General features: G+C 34.0%; 1 protein-coding gene across 5 annotated transcripts in view; it reads left to right on the top strand.

The window, feature by feature from the left end:
- The window catches only part of ADGRB3 (adhesion G protein-coupled receptor B3), a 729,921-nt gene that overhangs the window by 653,454 nt on the left and 58,812 nt on the right, over positions 1 to 17,655 (top strand). For all 5 annotated transcript variants that reach the window (XM_058734363.1, XM_058734362.1, XM_058734364.1 and 2 more), the window contains 4 exons: positions 6,546 to 6,696; positions 9,237 to 9,306; positions 11,852 to 11,918; positions 14,418 to 14,503. In XM_058734363.1, the coding sequence (XP_058590346.1) occupies positions 6,546 to 6,696; positions 9,237 to 9,306; positions 11,852 to 11,918; positions 14,418 to 14,503 (374 nt within the window). The remainder of the gene's footprint in view (positions 1 to 6,545; positions 6,697 to 9,236; positions 9,307 to 11,851; positions 11,919 to 14,417; positions 14,504 to 17,655) is intronic.

A 17,655-nucleotide genomic window follows, 5' to 3' on the forward strand; every position in this document is an offset into this window, starting at 1 on the left:
GAGATAATCTTTATTAAGAATGTTCTCTATTCATAATTTGCAATAAAGATTTTTTAATGACAGTTGGGTTTTGAATTTTAACAAGTTCTCTCCCATATTTTGATATGATCACATTTTTTTCTTTAATCTGCTAATATAATAAATACATTATATGGAGGTCACTTTTAATGTAAAATCATTCTGCATTACTGGACATACTCTTACTTGATAATGATTTATTACGCTTTTACTATACTTCTGGGTTTGATCTTTTACTTAATACTTCCTCATTTATGTAGATAAATTAAAGTGGCTTACAGTTTTCTTGTTCTTTTTGGTGTCAGTGTTATGCTAACCTTATAAAATGAGTCAATCTTTTAGTATTTTTCTTTTTCCTGGAAATGTCTTATTAACTGGTGATTATATATTCCTTAAGATTGGGAGAATTTGCTTGTAAATCTTTCTGAAGTTTTTGTCATTTTTGGAGGATTATTTCCTTTATTACCTTTTAATTTTATCCAAAATTATTTTTTATCTCTCATGCCAATTTTGATTGTTTTTCTAGAAGAATGTCCGTTTTATGTAGGTTTCAATTTCATGTGTACATAGTACATACTATTCTTCTATGATACTTTTAATAACTTTTTTGATTTCTAATGTTATTTGTCTCCTCTCCATCTTTTAAAAAGGTCACAATTGCCAAAGGTTTACCTATTTTATTGGCCTTTTAAATTATCCTCCGTTTTATTAACTTCAGGTTATTTAGGTTAGGTTAACTTTATTGTATGTTTTATTTACACTTTATTTCTGGTTTTGTCTGTATTACATTTCTTCTGATTTCTTTAAGTAGCCTATTAATTTTCATTTTCTATTATTTTTCTATGTAAGGCTTTAATAATCCTGAGTACTATCATAGCAAAATTTCACAAATTTTGATGTAAATATATATTGCCTAGTTTTTCAGTTCTAAATAGTTTATAATTTATATTTTAATTTCTCTTTAATTCATGAACTATTTAAAAGCTTTTACCCCAAGAGGTACAGGATTATAATTTTTAGTTTTTGATTTATAATTTTATCATATTGCTGTTTGCAAAAAGTGCCCTGCAATAAACTTCCTCAAATTTATTTTATTTTACTTTCTTAGGAGTAGTTAACTTCTGTATTTTGTATGTTAAAGAGCTGCACATGCTCTGTTTCTTACATATAGTAATTAATCAAAGAAAGATTAATCACTTTTATTGTTATTATAATATTCCATGTTATTTTCTCCACTTTTCCTGTGACTCTGTGTATCTGTATATAACTGTCACTATTTATTCATTTATTTATTTATTTATTTATTTATTTATTTATTTATTTAAATTCCAGTTAGTTAACATACAGTGTAATAGTTTCAGGTGTAGAATTTAGTGATTCATTGCTTCCATACAACACCCAGGGCTTATCACAACAGTGCCCTCCTTAATCCTCATCACCTGTTTAGCCCATCATCCCACCTCCCACCTGGTAACTATCAGTTTGTTCTCTAGAGTTAAGAGTCTATTTCTTGGTTTGCCTCTCTTCCTCCACCACCAAGTTTGTTCTGTTTCTTAAATTCCACATATTTGTGAAATCACATGGTATTTGTCTTTCTCTGACTGACTTATTTCGATTAGCATAATACTCTCTAGTTCCATCCATGTCCTTGAAAATGGCAAGATTTCATTCTTTTTTATGGCTGGATACTATTCCACGGGGTGTGTGTGTGTGTGTGTGTGTGTACCCCACATCTTTCCATTAATCATATGATGGGCATTTGGGATCCAGGAATTGTGCTACAAGGCTTTTACCCAAATGATACAAAAATACTAATTTGAAGGGATACATGCACCCTGATATTTATAACAGCATTAATCAACAATAGCCAAATTATGGAAAGAGCCCAAATTTCCTGTGACTTTATGAAAGCTGTATGTTGTCTTTCATTATAAACCTAGTTTCACAGTTTTTCTTGTAGTTTTCTCTGTTTTTGTTTCACACACTTTGAAAAATTCTTATTAGTTTCACAGAGATGTGTTCTTTGGAAACTTCTTTATCACCTACTCCTTTTATCAGCATGAAAAGTCCTTCATCTCTTTTAATGCTTTTTTTCAATATTAACATTGTGACATCTGATTTTTGCATATTAGCATTTGCTTAATATAGCTCTTTTTATCTCTTTATTCCCAGTCTTCCTGTGTCATCAGGTTTGAGCTATGTCTCTTGTAAATAAATTACTAGATTTTGATTTTTTTTTATCCAATATGAAAGTTCTTAACTTTTGGGTGCCTGGGTATATCAGTCAGTTCAGTGTTTGAGTCTTGATTTTGGCTCAGGTCATGATCCCAGGATTGTGGGATTGAACCCTACATCGGGCTCTGTGCTGGGTGTGGAGCCTGCTTAAGATTCTCTCTCCCTGCCCCTGCCCCTCTACCCTACTCAAACGTTCTCCTTCTGAAATAAAATTTTTAAAAAAGTCCATAACTTTTAGCTAATGAATTTAAAACCTTCCCATTTCTATAATTTCATATATGTTTGCAACTATTTTTGTTATTTTTTTTATTTATCATATTTTCTAGTTTGTTTTTGTTCTTTTTCCTGCCTTTTATTAGGCTGATAATTTTTTTCTTCTATTTTTCCTCTACTATTTTATAAATATATTATTTGTTTGTACCTCTTTGTGGTTACCTTAACATTGTTAACATACATGTTCAAGCGTATTTTTCTTACATCTCAAGTCAATTAGTATCTCTAATATTCCTGAGAACAAAAAAAGGCTTAGCATACTTTCATTTTCCCCCAATTCCTTGCAACTTTTATTTCTCTCACCTTTTAACCCACCCTCATTACTATCATTTTGAATTTTATATACACGTGGCCATATTTTTAAAATTAAAATATATTTAAGCTTTTAAATAAACATTTTTTTTAGACTTAATGTATTTCATCACTCTCTTTGCTGCCCATTACTTCTTTTATCCTATTCCCTCTTCCTGGATTCTTCTTATTATTGGCTTATGTTGTCTACCAGTTCTCTCAGAGAGAATCCTGAAGTAGTAAACTTCAAGGTTCCTTTAATTATAAAAATATATTTATTTCTGCCTCTCACTTGAATAATAGTTTTGCTGGGTGTAGAAATCTATCTTCAAAGTTATTTTCCCTTATAATGCTGAAGGTATTATTCTACTTGTCTTCTTGTATCCTGGGTTGTTCACAAGGAGTCTGATGCCAACTTGATTATTTCTTTGTAAGTAATTTTTCTTTTGACTCTGACACCTTTTTAAGATTTTCTCTTTATCGTTGATCTTCACAAATTTCATCACACTGTAACTAGGGGTGTGTGTGTGTGTGTTTTATCTTCAATTTATCCTTTAGACCAGAGGATCTTTGAAGTTCTGAGAAGTTTTTCCATAATATTTCTTTAAATGCTGCCTTTCCTTGAAATTTTCTCTATTTTTTCCTTCTGAACGTAGTTTCAAACAGATGTTAGAACTGTGTGTCATCTGTGTATCTTACTCCCCTATTTCCATGTCTTCATCTCTGCTCCTTATGTGTAGCTTTGAGCTGGGGTATCCTTCTGTCTGCCATCATCTGCTCGTTTTTTAGATATTTCTCACAATCTCTACTCTACCACAGTTTATACTTCTTTTCTTTAATTTTATGAAATCTTTTCTATTATCCCTGAGGATTTGGGGTGAATAATATACATGAGGGTGACAGGTATGAACGGTGCTCAGTTTGCCAATTTAAATACCTTTTCAAGTTTTGTAATATTTGTCAACCACACTCAGCACATGTAAAGGACCAAATTGAGATTCGGCAAGGCAGGTGTAGCAGAAGAATTGGATGATGAACTTGAGGTGCTAGTGAGTCTCAGGTTTGGAATGGCAAGCTGTCAAGACTGACTTATTGTGTGAGTCAAAAGTAGACACACAGGTGAATAAGGAGAGGCTGTAAGAATAGAGGTCATGACAGTGAGTCCAGTAGTAGGAAAATTGAACAGATGACAATATATAAATCTGCTTATAGAAAAATAGAACCAGAGTGAGATTTCTAAATGTAAAAGTCTCTAGTACTGAGGGAATCCAAGAGATGGTCACTGTGGGATATAGGTTATGTGGAAAAAGGAAATCAAGGAATCCTGAACCCTGAATATTAGAAAGGCTACTCATGTGGAAACTGAGATGACACATGTGGAAAATAGTTTATTTGAAAATTGCTATTATAAAAGTTGTATCTTAAAAAGACAGCTTATCGAATCTATCAGAAAAATCATGTGTGTCTCATGTGCAATGTCTGAGTTTATAGTAATTCTTCATATGATGAAGAAAAATTAGCTCTCTCTTTATTTTCAGGAACATAGATTTTGTTGTACTCTTCAAATAAGATTAGTTTTGTGACTTTAGACCACTTTTTCCATATATATACATTCTTTGGGTTGAGACAGCTTTCCTTCATAGAACAGTTTCTAGACATATATGAATATTCATCTCATTATAGTAGAATGCGATTGCTAATAAAAATGGGTCTTAGTTCTCCAGTTACTACACATTTTCCACGCACACTGTGGCCATATTCTTGTCTAGAGAGACATGAATTATTGAGATAAATGTCAGTAGCCCCAAATTGCATCCATTTCAATTTGTATTAGAATTAAAGTGTGTAACAGAGAGTCCCAAAGCAACAAACATAATATAGAAAGAGCAAATTAAAAGTCTCTGTATTGACACAGTGAGCATTTTATTATTTCTTATAAAATCTCAGTGCATCTAGTACTTAGCATTTAATATTGCAATATTTTTACATTGTTTTATACAACCTTATATTGATAGTTTAAAATGGGGAAGGAATAATTTTGCTAGCACATAAATTGAGATGGGACCAACTGGTGGAAGGAAATGACAGGTGAATTAGAAAGTGTAACTATGGGTATTAAATGGAAGAGTTATCTTTGAAATTCAGATTGGGATTAGGAACCGTAGATCAGGAGTGAACAAAAGTAGTCAGCCTGCAGATATTTAAATCCTTACCTGGAAGAAAAGTCTCAATGTCTCAAGTATAGAAGGAATCACAGTTGGTTCAAGTGACTACATTATGCCTGAAATAGGAGTAAAGGTATGAGGAAAGGGTTCTAGAAATCCATGACTTTATCATACTGAGAATTGTCATCTTTGTGAGGATAAACATAAGTAACCTAGGATTTTTAAGTGCTACATGAAATAAGGAATCACATGCTGAAAACCAACTGGTAACACTTTAGTACTGTTTTTAAAATAATGATGACTATGGTCATAATCAGTTGATGACTTGCTATATGCCTAGCATGGTGCTACTCAGCTTCTGTACATTATCTCTCAACATTTAAAACAACCTGGAGAGATAAGCATGGTGAAGTTCTTTTTATAGGATTAAAAGAACTGAAAAGATGAATTAACATCTGGTGAATTTCAAGAGAATAAACAAATAATAGGAATAATTTGGGCCAAAAATTTAAAAGACATTTGGCTTTAACAGTGTATTGGGTGGAGGTGGGAAGATGAGAGTTGTATTTTTATTTCTCTGTTAATGAGGTTTTTTTATGATTGTTTTTCTAGTTCTGTGTTTTGCTCTTTTCAGTTTTGGGGAATAGCAAGACAGACTGACAGAGGAAGTTTAGTTAGTTACTAAATTTAGTTTAGTTACTGATTCTGATTTATGAAGACTTGCATTTTAACAAGATTTACACAAAGACATTATACTAGTAGTGAAATAAGGAGCAGCTTCTACCAAAATTCAGCTGCTCACCTTCGCAGATGAGTCACGAGTAACTAATGGTTGGCACATTCAGAATGATTAACTTGTGTAAAGTGAAATATCTATGAAATCATGGCTGTGTACTGCCAGTGACTCGATTAACTTTTCAAAATGATTTGATTACATACAACACATTGTAATGCAATAATAAAGAACAATGTATTAAGTACTTAAAAATACTTATGTTATTTTTGCACTAGGCTATTAGCCAAATCTCATTTTATACTTTTCTACCTTGAATATCACACTTGTATAAAAGCAATTTTTCCTTTTGGATGGCTGTTGGGTTGTAATCTTAACATCAACCCAGATAAAATAACAGAGAATTATCAGATAAAATGGAAGGATCAAGAATGTAGCCAAAAGAGTTATGCAAGATGTCTGCAACTTAAATTAAACCGAATGGGACCATTCCCATAATTACATTTCAAGAAAAAAAAATTCCAAGTAAAGTAGTAATTGTAATCTCCCTTGGGTTTTAATTTACATTCAGGCTTCTCCTCATAAAAAATTGAACATGCAAATGGAATTAGGACATATCTTTTTTTCTATCATACATATCATATGCAGCATAAAGACTGCAGGGTTTCTAATTTCTGTAAATAATTACTCTGTCACACAGGAGAGGTAGATATTTGAAATAAAAGCAACGAGTTGAAGATGAACAGTCCTCTGGAGGACACAAGATTACCCCCCACCCCCCCATCCCCCCCCCCCACTATATTCAGTGTGAGTCTTTTCTGTTTCCACAGAGCATCTGTACAACCACCACTGCATTTTTGCACTTTTTCTTCCTGGCTTCGTTCTGTTGGGTTTTAACTGAGGCGTGGCAGTCCTATATGGCTGTGACTGGAAAAATTAGGACCCGGCTTATAAGGAAACGTTTTTTGTGCCTTGGATGGGGTAAGCATATTAATATGCCCTTTCATGCTCTTGTTGTTAAAATGACTTTGAACACATATAATGAAGCAATAGAGTGTGATTATCCCCAAGCTACTTTTTTTTGTCCAATTTGATAAATGGAAGTGGAAATACATGAAGCTGGTTATTTTTGAACATTCTTTGGGCATTTGGAACTTTAAGAAGGAGTAAATATTGGATGACCACATAGCCATTCAGTTAAGCAGTGATGTAAGAAGAAGCCTAGGATAGCTACAGGCAGTACAGCAAAGTGTTCTCTGCTAATACATTCTGAAAATGCAAAATGTCTTACAGTGTTCAGGGCTCAAAACAGGTGCTAGTCACATATTCCCCACAAGAAAACTTTGAGAAGTCCATTCCAAGAGAGCTCAAAACAATTAAGGACTACAGCTGTCCATCACAGGAAGAAAGTCCACTTAGAGAGTGAATGAAACCTTGTGACTAGTGTGTGGGATCCTCAAAGGAAAAACAGAATTGTTGACAGACTGAGAATTAATTCGTTGTTTGCTTTTCTTTATTAGGAAAAGTTTCTGTCAAATTGCCTTACAAAATGGGCATCTTGAAGATCTGTGCATTTCATAAGGCCCATTCTAATGTTTAATTAGAATTAATTAGTTTCATTAGAATTAATTAGTTACTTTAAAGAAAGTAGTTTCAGAAAACCTCAGGATTTTGTCATTTTTGCCTTTGAGTTCTGAAATACTTGAACTAAAAAAAATGGGGAATTTTGGACAAAATATACAACAGATACCTAATAGACCAGAAGACTGGAGAATAGGATGCTTGATGGAGGCTGATAAATTACAAATAAGTGGACTTATTACAATAACAGAATAATTCATACTGGAAAAAGTAGGATTAATATATTAGGGCTCTTTACACAGGCAAATGGGAGAATGTATTCTACTTGCACTTTCATAAAACTTTTGTCTGAATTTCATGACAAAGACCTTCTAAAGTTAAATTGGTACTGAATCAGGGGACACTTTTGTCATGAATCAGTGCCATAGATCCAAGAAATATAGAATGCAGGTAAGTGACTTTACCTAAGTATAAAAAGTGGCAGTTTTCAAGAATGGTAACTACCTCATTTTGTGTCATTACTAAAGATCTTGAGGAGAGGGCTCACAGCTGGTTGCTAAGTTTACAGATAATGTTAAACTACTCTGAATAGCAAAAAAGCTAAGGCAATGGTGCTAGACTATCAAGAATTCTGGGAGGTGGCAGATTAGTGGCATGTGAATTTCTGTACAGCAAAATGCAATGTAATAAATTTGGGGAAATAATTACCCTAAATTGTACAGGTTGAAGACTATTAATGCTTTAGCTATGACCCAGAAGAGAATTTTTTTCTAATGAACTTGATGTAGTCAGTCAACAAGTCAACTATATATATCCGTGTGTGTGTGTGTGTGTGTGTGTGTGTGTGTGTGTGTGTATGTGTATGTGTACGGGGTGGGGGAGGCCCATATTTGTTTAAAAATATGATGTGTCCCTCTGAGATGCCCTTCATATTTTTTGTCATTAAACCTCATGAAGGAATGTGGTGTTACTTGAAAAGACTCACAGAAGAGAATAGCAGGAAGGAGGGGAAATGATAGGAAGAAAGAAGGTAGGTGGAGGGGACTCAAGAAGGTGATTAGATGATGGATTTTCAACCTGAAAAGGCAAACATCACCTTCCTGAAAAGAAGACATGACCACAATTTTTGTAAAATAATTAAACAGCATGGATTAGACTGAGCTCTGTTCACCAAAACACAGGGGCATTCCTTTGAACTTGAGTAAGGAGAGCATGATTCAGACAAACATAAACTAAAAGCTGTTAGGTCAGAATTGGCACAGGTATGCGGGCAATTGAATTCCAAAATGGACTGAGCAATGTGTGGAGTGATACCTACCGAGAAGTGCATGAAGCGAAACTGGCATATATTTTCTGACCTTCATTCAGGATTGCTAAAAGGATTATGACCAAGAAGCCCCAAAATTAATTCCTTAGGGCCCTTAATTTGGCCCTACACTCTTGTTATTATAAGTAAATCATAAAGAAAGAATTACATGAATGCTTTACTTTTTTCTGTCTTATAATAAGTACAACTTGATATGAATCAATATGGGGCCACCTGAAATGTTCCACTTCTGTGATATTCTATCACAGCAGAACATCCATTTTTTGCCTTTCTGATTTTATAACTATAAATTTCCTTTATAACAGTGTAAACCCCTAGGGAAAAAATAACTTAAAAGATATACTAAATCTCTGTTATTAGTTTCCTTTAAACCCATGTCAAATGTGGTGGTAACCTAGCAACATTAGAGAAGTGCACTGAGTTAAAAACCCAGCTGTCGCTCTCATATTTTTGTACTTGAAAGAAATTTTGTAATGGAAACATACTTTATGAAGGAATTCATCCAAATGTAGTTGCTTCGATGTAAGCATTTTGAGTCTGTCCTAGCTTTTCTTGAGCCAGAGTGCACAGTGGTTACAGCTGAACGTGAAGTCTGACCATGTTTTTCTTGCAGGTTTACCAGCATTAGTAGTGGCCACATCAGTAGGCTTCACAAGGACGAAAGGATATGGCACTGATCACTAGTAAGTCCATCCACAGTGATAAATCATGTTTATAATTAAGTAAATCATCATCTATGCTCCATTAGTCTTGGTTGGCACTGCTGATGGCTTGCATTTTGTCACTGAGTCATTAACAATGGTAGAAATCACATTAGTGAGGAATGATATAAGGTAGCTGAAATGCGCAGAGGTTAGGAAGTAAATGGTGAAGCCCTGTTCAGAATCCTTGTTTCAATTTCACATTTCTTCATAAGGACAATGAATTTGATTTTTAAAATATTTCAATATTTACTTTGTGTGTTTAATCTCAAATGCATTTGTTTAGATCTGGATAAATCTTGATGTTTACCTTTTAGAATATGATCCTGATGTGAGCTTCTAATTTCACTGATGATAATGCATATTAGTATCAACCAAGTTGTGAAAGATCAGCTCAAGTTTTGTTGCCGCATTAGGGTAATACTGAAACTTAAGGATCAGGGGGATCAGTAAATTACACATCAGAAAATGCCTAGGCTGTGGGAGAAATAAGAGGGAAGAAAGAGGGTGGGGTATCAGCCCATCCTTATCACAGCTGTAACACTGATAAATTCAAGAGAGATTTTATAAATAAAGTTTATATTGAAATATTTAAAATTTAAAACAATGCACTTTCATATTTTATTTCATCTGCTCTCTCAAGGTGAGGAGGCAGTTGAGAAGTGGAGAAAAAGATGGGCGCATCTTCTTACAAGTATAAATTTTTAAAGTGAGATTTTCTGTTTGTCTTCAGGTTTGAGATGGGAATTAGTGCTAATTAGCCCTTCTAGTGGGCCCATCCAAATGGAGACTGTGAGAAAAGACATCATTTCACCTGCCCAACAAAAGGACATTTCCAAAGAATTTAAAGAACTCATGTCATTAGAGCACTTGTTTTTCTTCTGCCACCTATGTTATAAACACACAAACAAGCAAAACTCCCTGATAGCGTATGTTGTAGTGTAGTGCTTACTACAGCACTATTACCTTTAAGCCATTACCTTTTACAGGAGTATGACTTTCAGTATAAATCCAGTATTTGAAAGGCACTGTATTGGAGATATAGCAAGAGGTAGGAATTATGGATGATATGGTTCCAACTTTCAAAGAGTTTTGTGATTGAAACCGAGCACAATATAATGAGTAATATGTCAGTTTAAAGATTAACTCACAAAAATACAGTAGAAAATCAGTGGCAGTCTCAGAGACACCAAACTACAGTGTTCTATCAGACTACAGGCTTTTCACCCAGGTGTTTTATTTTAAAATGTAGATATTAAATTATCACCCCCAAAGTAGGAAAGTAGAATTTTATCTGTTCACTGTTATGGCAAGGAGAAGTAACTAAATGCAGACTTCGAATACTCACATACACACACATTTGTTTTAGGTATATATCGATACATGCATTGCTGTGTGTGTGTGTGTGTGTGTGTGTGTGTGTGTGTGTGTGTATAACTACTAGATTAAAATTTTTAATTAAGATAAAATTTATGCAGAGCAGCATTCACACTGTTAAGTGTGTAGTTCTGTGAGTTTTAACAAATGCCTAAGTCAGGTAACCACCACCACAACCAATATAGAAAAAGTGTATCCTTAGAAGCAATATACAACAGTTATTGTTAATTGTTGTTAATTTTGGAGCCAGCATGATGATTCTGTGGACCTAGAACTAATATTGACAGGGTCAAATGTCAAAAGCAGATGCAAGAAGTAGTAAGTGTGACTCATTGCATCAGCAGAGATAAAACATCTCCTGGTGTTTTCCTACATTCCTTATATTTCCTTATATTCCTGGACCATGCACATGCAGATGGGCCACCTTGCAAAGCCTCCAGTGCCAAGCCCCATGCCTTCTTCATGCCTCTCTACTGTGAGAGAATAAATGTTCTTACCTAAATGGGTTACCATGTCAATATCAGTACAAACCTGCATCTCCTGGTGAATTTAGTAATTGAAATAAACACAGCCACACTTATTTTTATTCAAAAGCTTATCTTTACTGAATTTTGTTAGTAGTCTGGGGCAAAAGTAAAATCAGAACAAAACACAAGCACACAAAATATAGATTATTTGTTCCTTTCAGTGATGGCTTTTAAACCAATTTCTCCCAATATCTCAATGGCCTCAAGGAAGAACACATAAATGGCATACGCAAGACTCTAAAAGCATGCTGTTCTTGCTTGAAAGAGCATTTGAAAATTTTCATAATGGATACAGAGCACCATTTTACAAAACTTATTTGATAGTCACCTTTGTACTAAAAGTCAATATAAAAATCTCACTGGAAGAGTAATTTGTCTAAAATGTTTTAACTGCCTGAAAGTAAGGCCTTATAATAAAAGTTTCTTTTCTGCGAAAGGTGTATAGTGTTTCTCACGCATCAAATGCTCTCATTTTTGCTTTTTCCACCTCTTCCATGCATTTCTGCTTAATTACAAACCTTCAAAATGGGCCCAAATTTGAACGCTAAGTAATTTGTATCACACTTCAATGGTTTAGCACTTATCACTAATTTCTGTTAGTTTTTATCTGATGTTGTTTTTAGCTGCTGGCTCTCTCTTGAAGGAGGACTACTCTACGCTTTTGTTGGACCTGCAGCTGCTGTTGTCCTGGTAAAACATCAAAATCTACTCATTCTGTTTTCTTATCAAAGACTACTTGGCTTCAATTACAGTGACAATTTTTGTGTTCACTGTAAAGAAACTTTAACGTAGAATGTGTTATAACTTCATTATTAATTACTACTTAAATTTGAATACCAGCTGCTCTTTAGTCCTTTAGTACTCTAAAATACTCTTACTTTGAAGACTGAAGAATATTGAACATGCGAGTGTGGGATTTCTCTTACAGTAATTTCACATTTATGAAGAAGTTTGAGTAAGTTTCAACCGATTCTTCATTGTTACTGTACACAATCAATTATCATTTCACTTTGCACCGTTCTGTGCGATCTCCATCGTTGTTAAGATCGCTTAATCTTAGTAACTGCTGCTGCTACCAAATGTCAATAAGAAAACTTATGTCCATGTGTCCGAGTTTCCTAACCTCAGTGCACAGATTTTGGATAACATACTTCTTTGTTGTGGGGCTGTCCTGTATATTTCAGGGTGTTTAACAGCATCCCTGGCCTCTACCTACTAGATAGATACCAGTAGTATCCTCTGGTTGGCAAAAATCAAAATTGTCTCCAGACATTTCCCAATATTCCCTGTGGGCAAAAATCATCCCCGAGTTGAGAACCCCTGCCGTATTTTGTGCATAAGGATTTAATTTTTTTTCTTTTTAGAATCACTAAATAATTCCTTTACATATTTAATTATGAGAACATGGAATTTGCTACCAATTTACCTTTTGTTCTCTCACTTTGATATTCTAGATGACAATACAAATCTTTCTTGTCTAATAAATCTTTAAATGAAAATGTAAGGGGGAAAATGGTCTGAAATACAAAGATCCACATCACTGTGCAATTAGAGTTCTAATTGGAGAACCACCCTTTGGTTTCTTGAACAATTTATTGCATATATGGAAGCTAGCAATATCTTTATTAATAACTCTATATGATTTTTTCTTTCTTTAACATTTGCTCTCCATCCTCTAAACTATAGCAGGGAGCAGAAACTGTCCATGATTCACAAGATAAAATCTAGGCATCAGTCTTAGAGAAGAGCATAGGGAGATGGAAGCTATTAGGCACATTTTTGTCTGCTGCATCGAATTCTTATTTAATCAATTGAATTATTTCCCTAAGGTACCAAGTTAATATACATATAACCCTAAAATGGAGAAACAAAGAGTATATGTATAATTGAAAAACCAAAGTATGGTCTTTGGAGTAGTGATGGATTCCCTCATGATTAAATTGTAGATTAATAGGATCCATGGAATACACTTTTTTCTCCTAGTTCATATAATGAGAAATGTGAAGATGAGTAAGTCTTTCTCTTGATTAAATGGTATCTTGTCAGAAAGCTATGAAGAGTGACACTTCCTAATAAGTCCCTACCTATCAGTTGCTTTGGATCTTCCTTATACCAGCAGTTAAACAGATTTCAGCTTTATATTTCATCTGGCCAATGTTCTGGGAAAAAGGAATTTTTCTTTTTTCTTAACCAGTCATCCTGTTTAATTTAAAACAGACTTTTGTGAACCACTAGTTTCAATGTAAAGGTTTCATCATTTGCACTGGGGGACGCACCAAGATTCCATTGATCATGGAGGGTAAGGGGCAGGAAGGCAAAAAGAAAATATTTTTCCTTGATTATCTTGGTCTCAGCATTGGACTGGATTCCTTTGTCAGGAAGTGCTGGTAGGTTAGAGAACTGTGGGCGCTCATCATAAATAAGTTGCTACAAATAGACCACAGCCATCTCTACAGCTTTTTACAATTTTACTTGAGAGAGAAAAATATGTGTGATTTCATTTCAGATGTATTATGCGCAAAGATCTTTTAAGTGAGGGTAAGAGAGTCTTAGAAAATGCTGAGAAGTGTTCAATAGAGCACATTTTAAGAGTTGATGTTAGTATCCATCTCCTAAAGGATGCTGGTGAGTTGAATAGGCTTTCTCTTTTGTCTAGAAAAGCATGGTACATCAAAATGCTCCCCCAACCCATAGGAGAGATAGCTACACAGTATGAGGAATTTAGACATTCTTTTCTCACTTCTGGGGACAATGACAAATTCTTAGCACCTTTGGCTGCCAGGGCTCAATCTAGTCTCACACTGTGAGACTGAAAATCTTTTGACTCTCATAGGGTAAAACTCATTTAGACAATTGATTTTAATCAGGGGTGACTTAGAATGCCAGACTCACATATTATGGCACTGTTTAAAAGGTAGACAATTGAATGTTAATCTCCTCAGTGTTAACTGCAAAGCATGGAAATTTAATGTACTTAATGTACTTTAAAACTTTAAAGTTAACACACCATTGTTAAATTGTTCTCCTTTATGCACTTATAAAATATTTGACAAGTGCTTTCTATCACTACTGTTGTAAGTTTATAATTCTGAAATGGTTATAAATTAATCAAAGAGGGTTTTCAGGAGAAACAGGGACCTAATTTCCTTCAATATCATTGAAAGGTCAACCTTTGTTTCTGTTTGACAGGTCAACATGGTGATTGGCATTTTGGTATTTAATAAACTTGTTTCCAGAGATGGGATCCTAGATAAAAAGCTCAAACACAGAGCCGGGTAAGCTGCAATTGGTGGATTTTGTAGGTTCCTTACCAGTGAATCCCATACTCCAATTCCAGATCATCATTGACTGCATTTTAACTGTGCCTTGAATTTTGTTCCTGATGAACCGATGTGTCTGGTAGAGTCTGCCATTCAGATTTTTTTTTTCAATGTGCTATTCTTAAGTAATGCAATTAATATCGAAAAATAATTTTAAGACCATTAAAAAGTCTGGGTTTGTTTGTGTGTATTGCTCGTTTGTAAGATAAGAAGATTAGATGTTAAGGCTGGAGTGAAAATACTTGTTCTTTGTTTGTTTCAAGTTTTATTTAAATTCCAATTAGCTAATCTATAGTGTAATATTGGTTTCAGGAGTACAATTTAGTGATTCATCACTTACATACAACAGAGTGATCATCATAATAAGTGCCCTCCTTAATGCCCATCACCCATTTGGCCCATCCCCTGCTGACCTCCATTAAACCTCAGTTTGTTTTCTATAGCTAATAGTCTCTTATGGTTTGTCTCCCTCCTTCTCTTTTTTCTTCCTTCCCCTATGTTCATCTGTTTTGTTTCTTAAATTCCATATATGAGTGAAATCATATGGTACTTGTCTTTCCCTGACTTGCCTCACTTAGCTTAATTCTCTATAGCTCCATCCATGTTGTTGAAATGGCAAGACCATTCTTTTTTATGGCTGAGTAATATTCCACTGTGTGTGTGTGTGTGTGTGTGTGTGTGTGTGTGTGTGTGTATACCACATCTTCTTTATTCATTCATCAATTGATAGACATTTGGGCTCTTTCCATAATTTGGCTATTGTTGATAATGCTGCTATAAACATTGGGGTATAAAAATACTTCTCCTTAGTTGAACATTTTCAAAGTCCCCCTAGTTTGCATCACAATGGACAGGAGGGTAGATCAAACATAATGTTGATATGTGACACAATGGAATCGAGACAAACAATTCCTACTAGGGCAAAAATACTAGATTCTCTTTGATTAATTGTATATATCAGAAAATTTCTTCACATGAAACAATCACTAATGAAACAGTATTCTTGTCATATATTTTCATTTTTTATGATGTTTTGACTATAAATTGCTAGGAAGAGTTATTTTTAATTTTCATTTGCACATTTTAACCACTTATAAAATTTAGGAAAGCATCTCCTTTAATTTTACTGTTACTATGATACCACCACATTTAATGACTAATAACATTCCATAAGCAGATTGATATACCAGCCTTTTAAGGTTACATAGTCACCTCATCTTACAAATTTGTAGAAATCTAAAGGAAATCTTAATGCTTTTGAATTTTCTTGTGTATATTTTCTTATAAAAAGTTTATAGCTTTCTCCTTTCTATTTAGCTGTACTTTCATTCAAAACTTACCCTACAATTGTTATTTCTTTACTAATTTATAGTACTATTTAATAGTCATAGTATTTGATCACTGACCAGTGAGAATTTTAAGTCCTTTATGTTTTTATAATCTATGCAATGACTTCTAAGATAACCAAGGTATGTTTTCCCCTGGTAAAAGACTAGGTTTAATGCTTATATAAAATATAAATATAAATATAAATATAAATATAAATATAAATATAAAAATTTGATACCATTAATATCAAACATTAGAACTGCAGTGATGTAACAAAACATCACTGGAGGTTCCCTTCAAAGAGGGGCCAACACGTCAGAGGAGTCTCCATAGACTTTTCACTTCAGATGAGTCTCTATAGTATCTTTAACCAGGTAAACCTGAACCTGCACAGACACTGCTTTCTGTACCACTTGAACTTGAAGCTTTCACACTATTATTCTGCCATGTATGGTTGGACTTGGAGCAATAGCTTCAGTATTTCTGCCCAGATTAATTATATAAGAATAAATTGACCATACTGAGTATGGTGTATGGAAACTCACTTCTGCCACTAGTGGCATGCACACACGTGTATTATTAATTGGAGGCGTGGGGGTTAGTGGTTAGGAGAAAGCTTTGAGGTAAAAAAATGTTTTTAAATAAAGCCATGCTCAGTATCTAGCTCTGTAGTTTACTAGTGGTGTGTGTCTTTCGGCATGTTATTTCATTTTTCTGGGGTTCGGTCTTCATACCTGTAAAATGGGGATAATCATTTTTGCTTCATAATAGAGTAATGTGTATAAAGGATTCATTAGAGTAGCAAATAGCAAGTACTCATTCAACCAATTGTGGCTATTTTTATGATGAGTTAAATGAAGAAAAAACCCTGATTTCTATCAATCAAGCATCTATGATTCCACCACTGATGACCTTGAGGTCAAAAAAAAGAGATGAGATCATCAGAATGAGTATAAAGCTAAGGATTTATTACATTTGCAGTTAGTATTTTTTTTCTCATTTAATCATTTTATATGTAATATCCAGTTTGATTCACATAGCTCTTTGTAAGAGAAAACATATGTTTAAGAGAAATGACAGCTTTGTCATGTTATGAATTTAGAAATTATCCACTTTAATCTACACATTAATTTTAAAACGTCTATTTATAAAAATAGTATTAGAAGTTACATCTGTTTTACTGGCAAAATGGAGCCAGTGTTTTTCTGGTTCAAAGGCCACTATTGAAGAAATAAAAATGTTAATATGTGTATAAAAAAGCAGAATGTTGATTACTGTTCAAAGCAGAAAAGAATTATCAACAAGTTAATAACTCTAGGTGTTAAGAAAGTCTTTCTATAATATAAAATGCAATTTATGCCAAAGTATGTATAGATTAAAATTTGCTATTTCAAAATGTTATTGAAGGAAATTTTTTAGAAAATATAAGTGATAAGCAGCATCCGGGTGGCTCAGTGGGTTTAGAGTCTGACTTGGCTCAGGTCACGATCTCACAGTTCGAGATTTTGAGCCCCTCATTGGGCTCTGTGCTAACAGCTCCAAGCCTGGAGCTGGAGCCTGCTTTAGATTCTGGGCCTCCCTCTCTCTCTGCCCCTCCCCTGCTCTTACTCTGTCTCTCTTTCTCTCAAAAATAAATAAACATTAAAAAATACTTTAAAAATATATGTATATATGTGTTTGAAGCTACTTTCACTTCACAGAGAATCAGTGAAGGCAATCATAAAGACTTCAGTGAACAATCAATAATCAGAATTAACTATGGAAACATTGAGCAGGAA

This window comes from Neofelis nebulosa, chromosome 6 (genome assembly GCF_028018385.1).
Source record: "Neofelis nebulosa isolate mNeoNeb1 chromosome 6, mNeoNeb1.pri, whole genome shotgun sequence".
NCBI classification, from domain to species: Eukaryota; Metazoa; Chordata; class Mammalia; order Carnivora; family Felidae; genus Neofelis; species Neofelis nebulosa.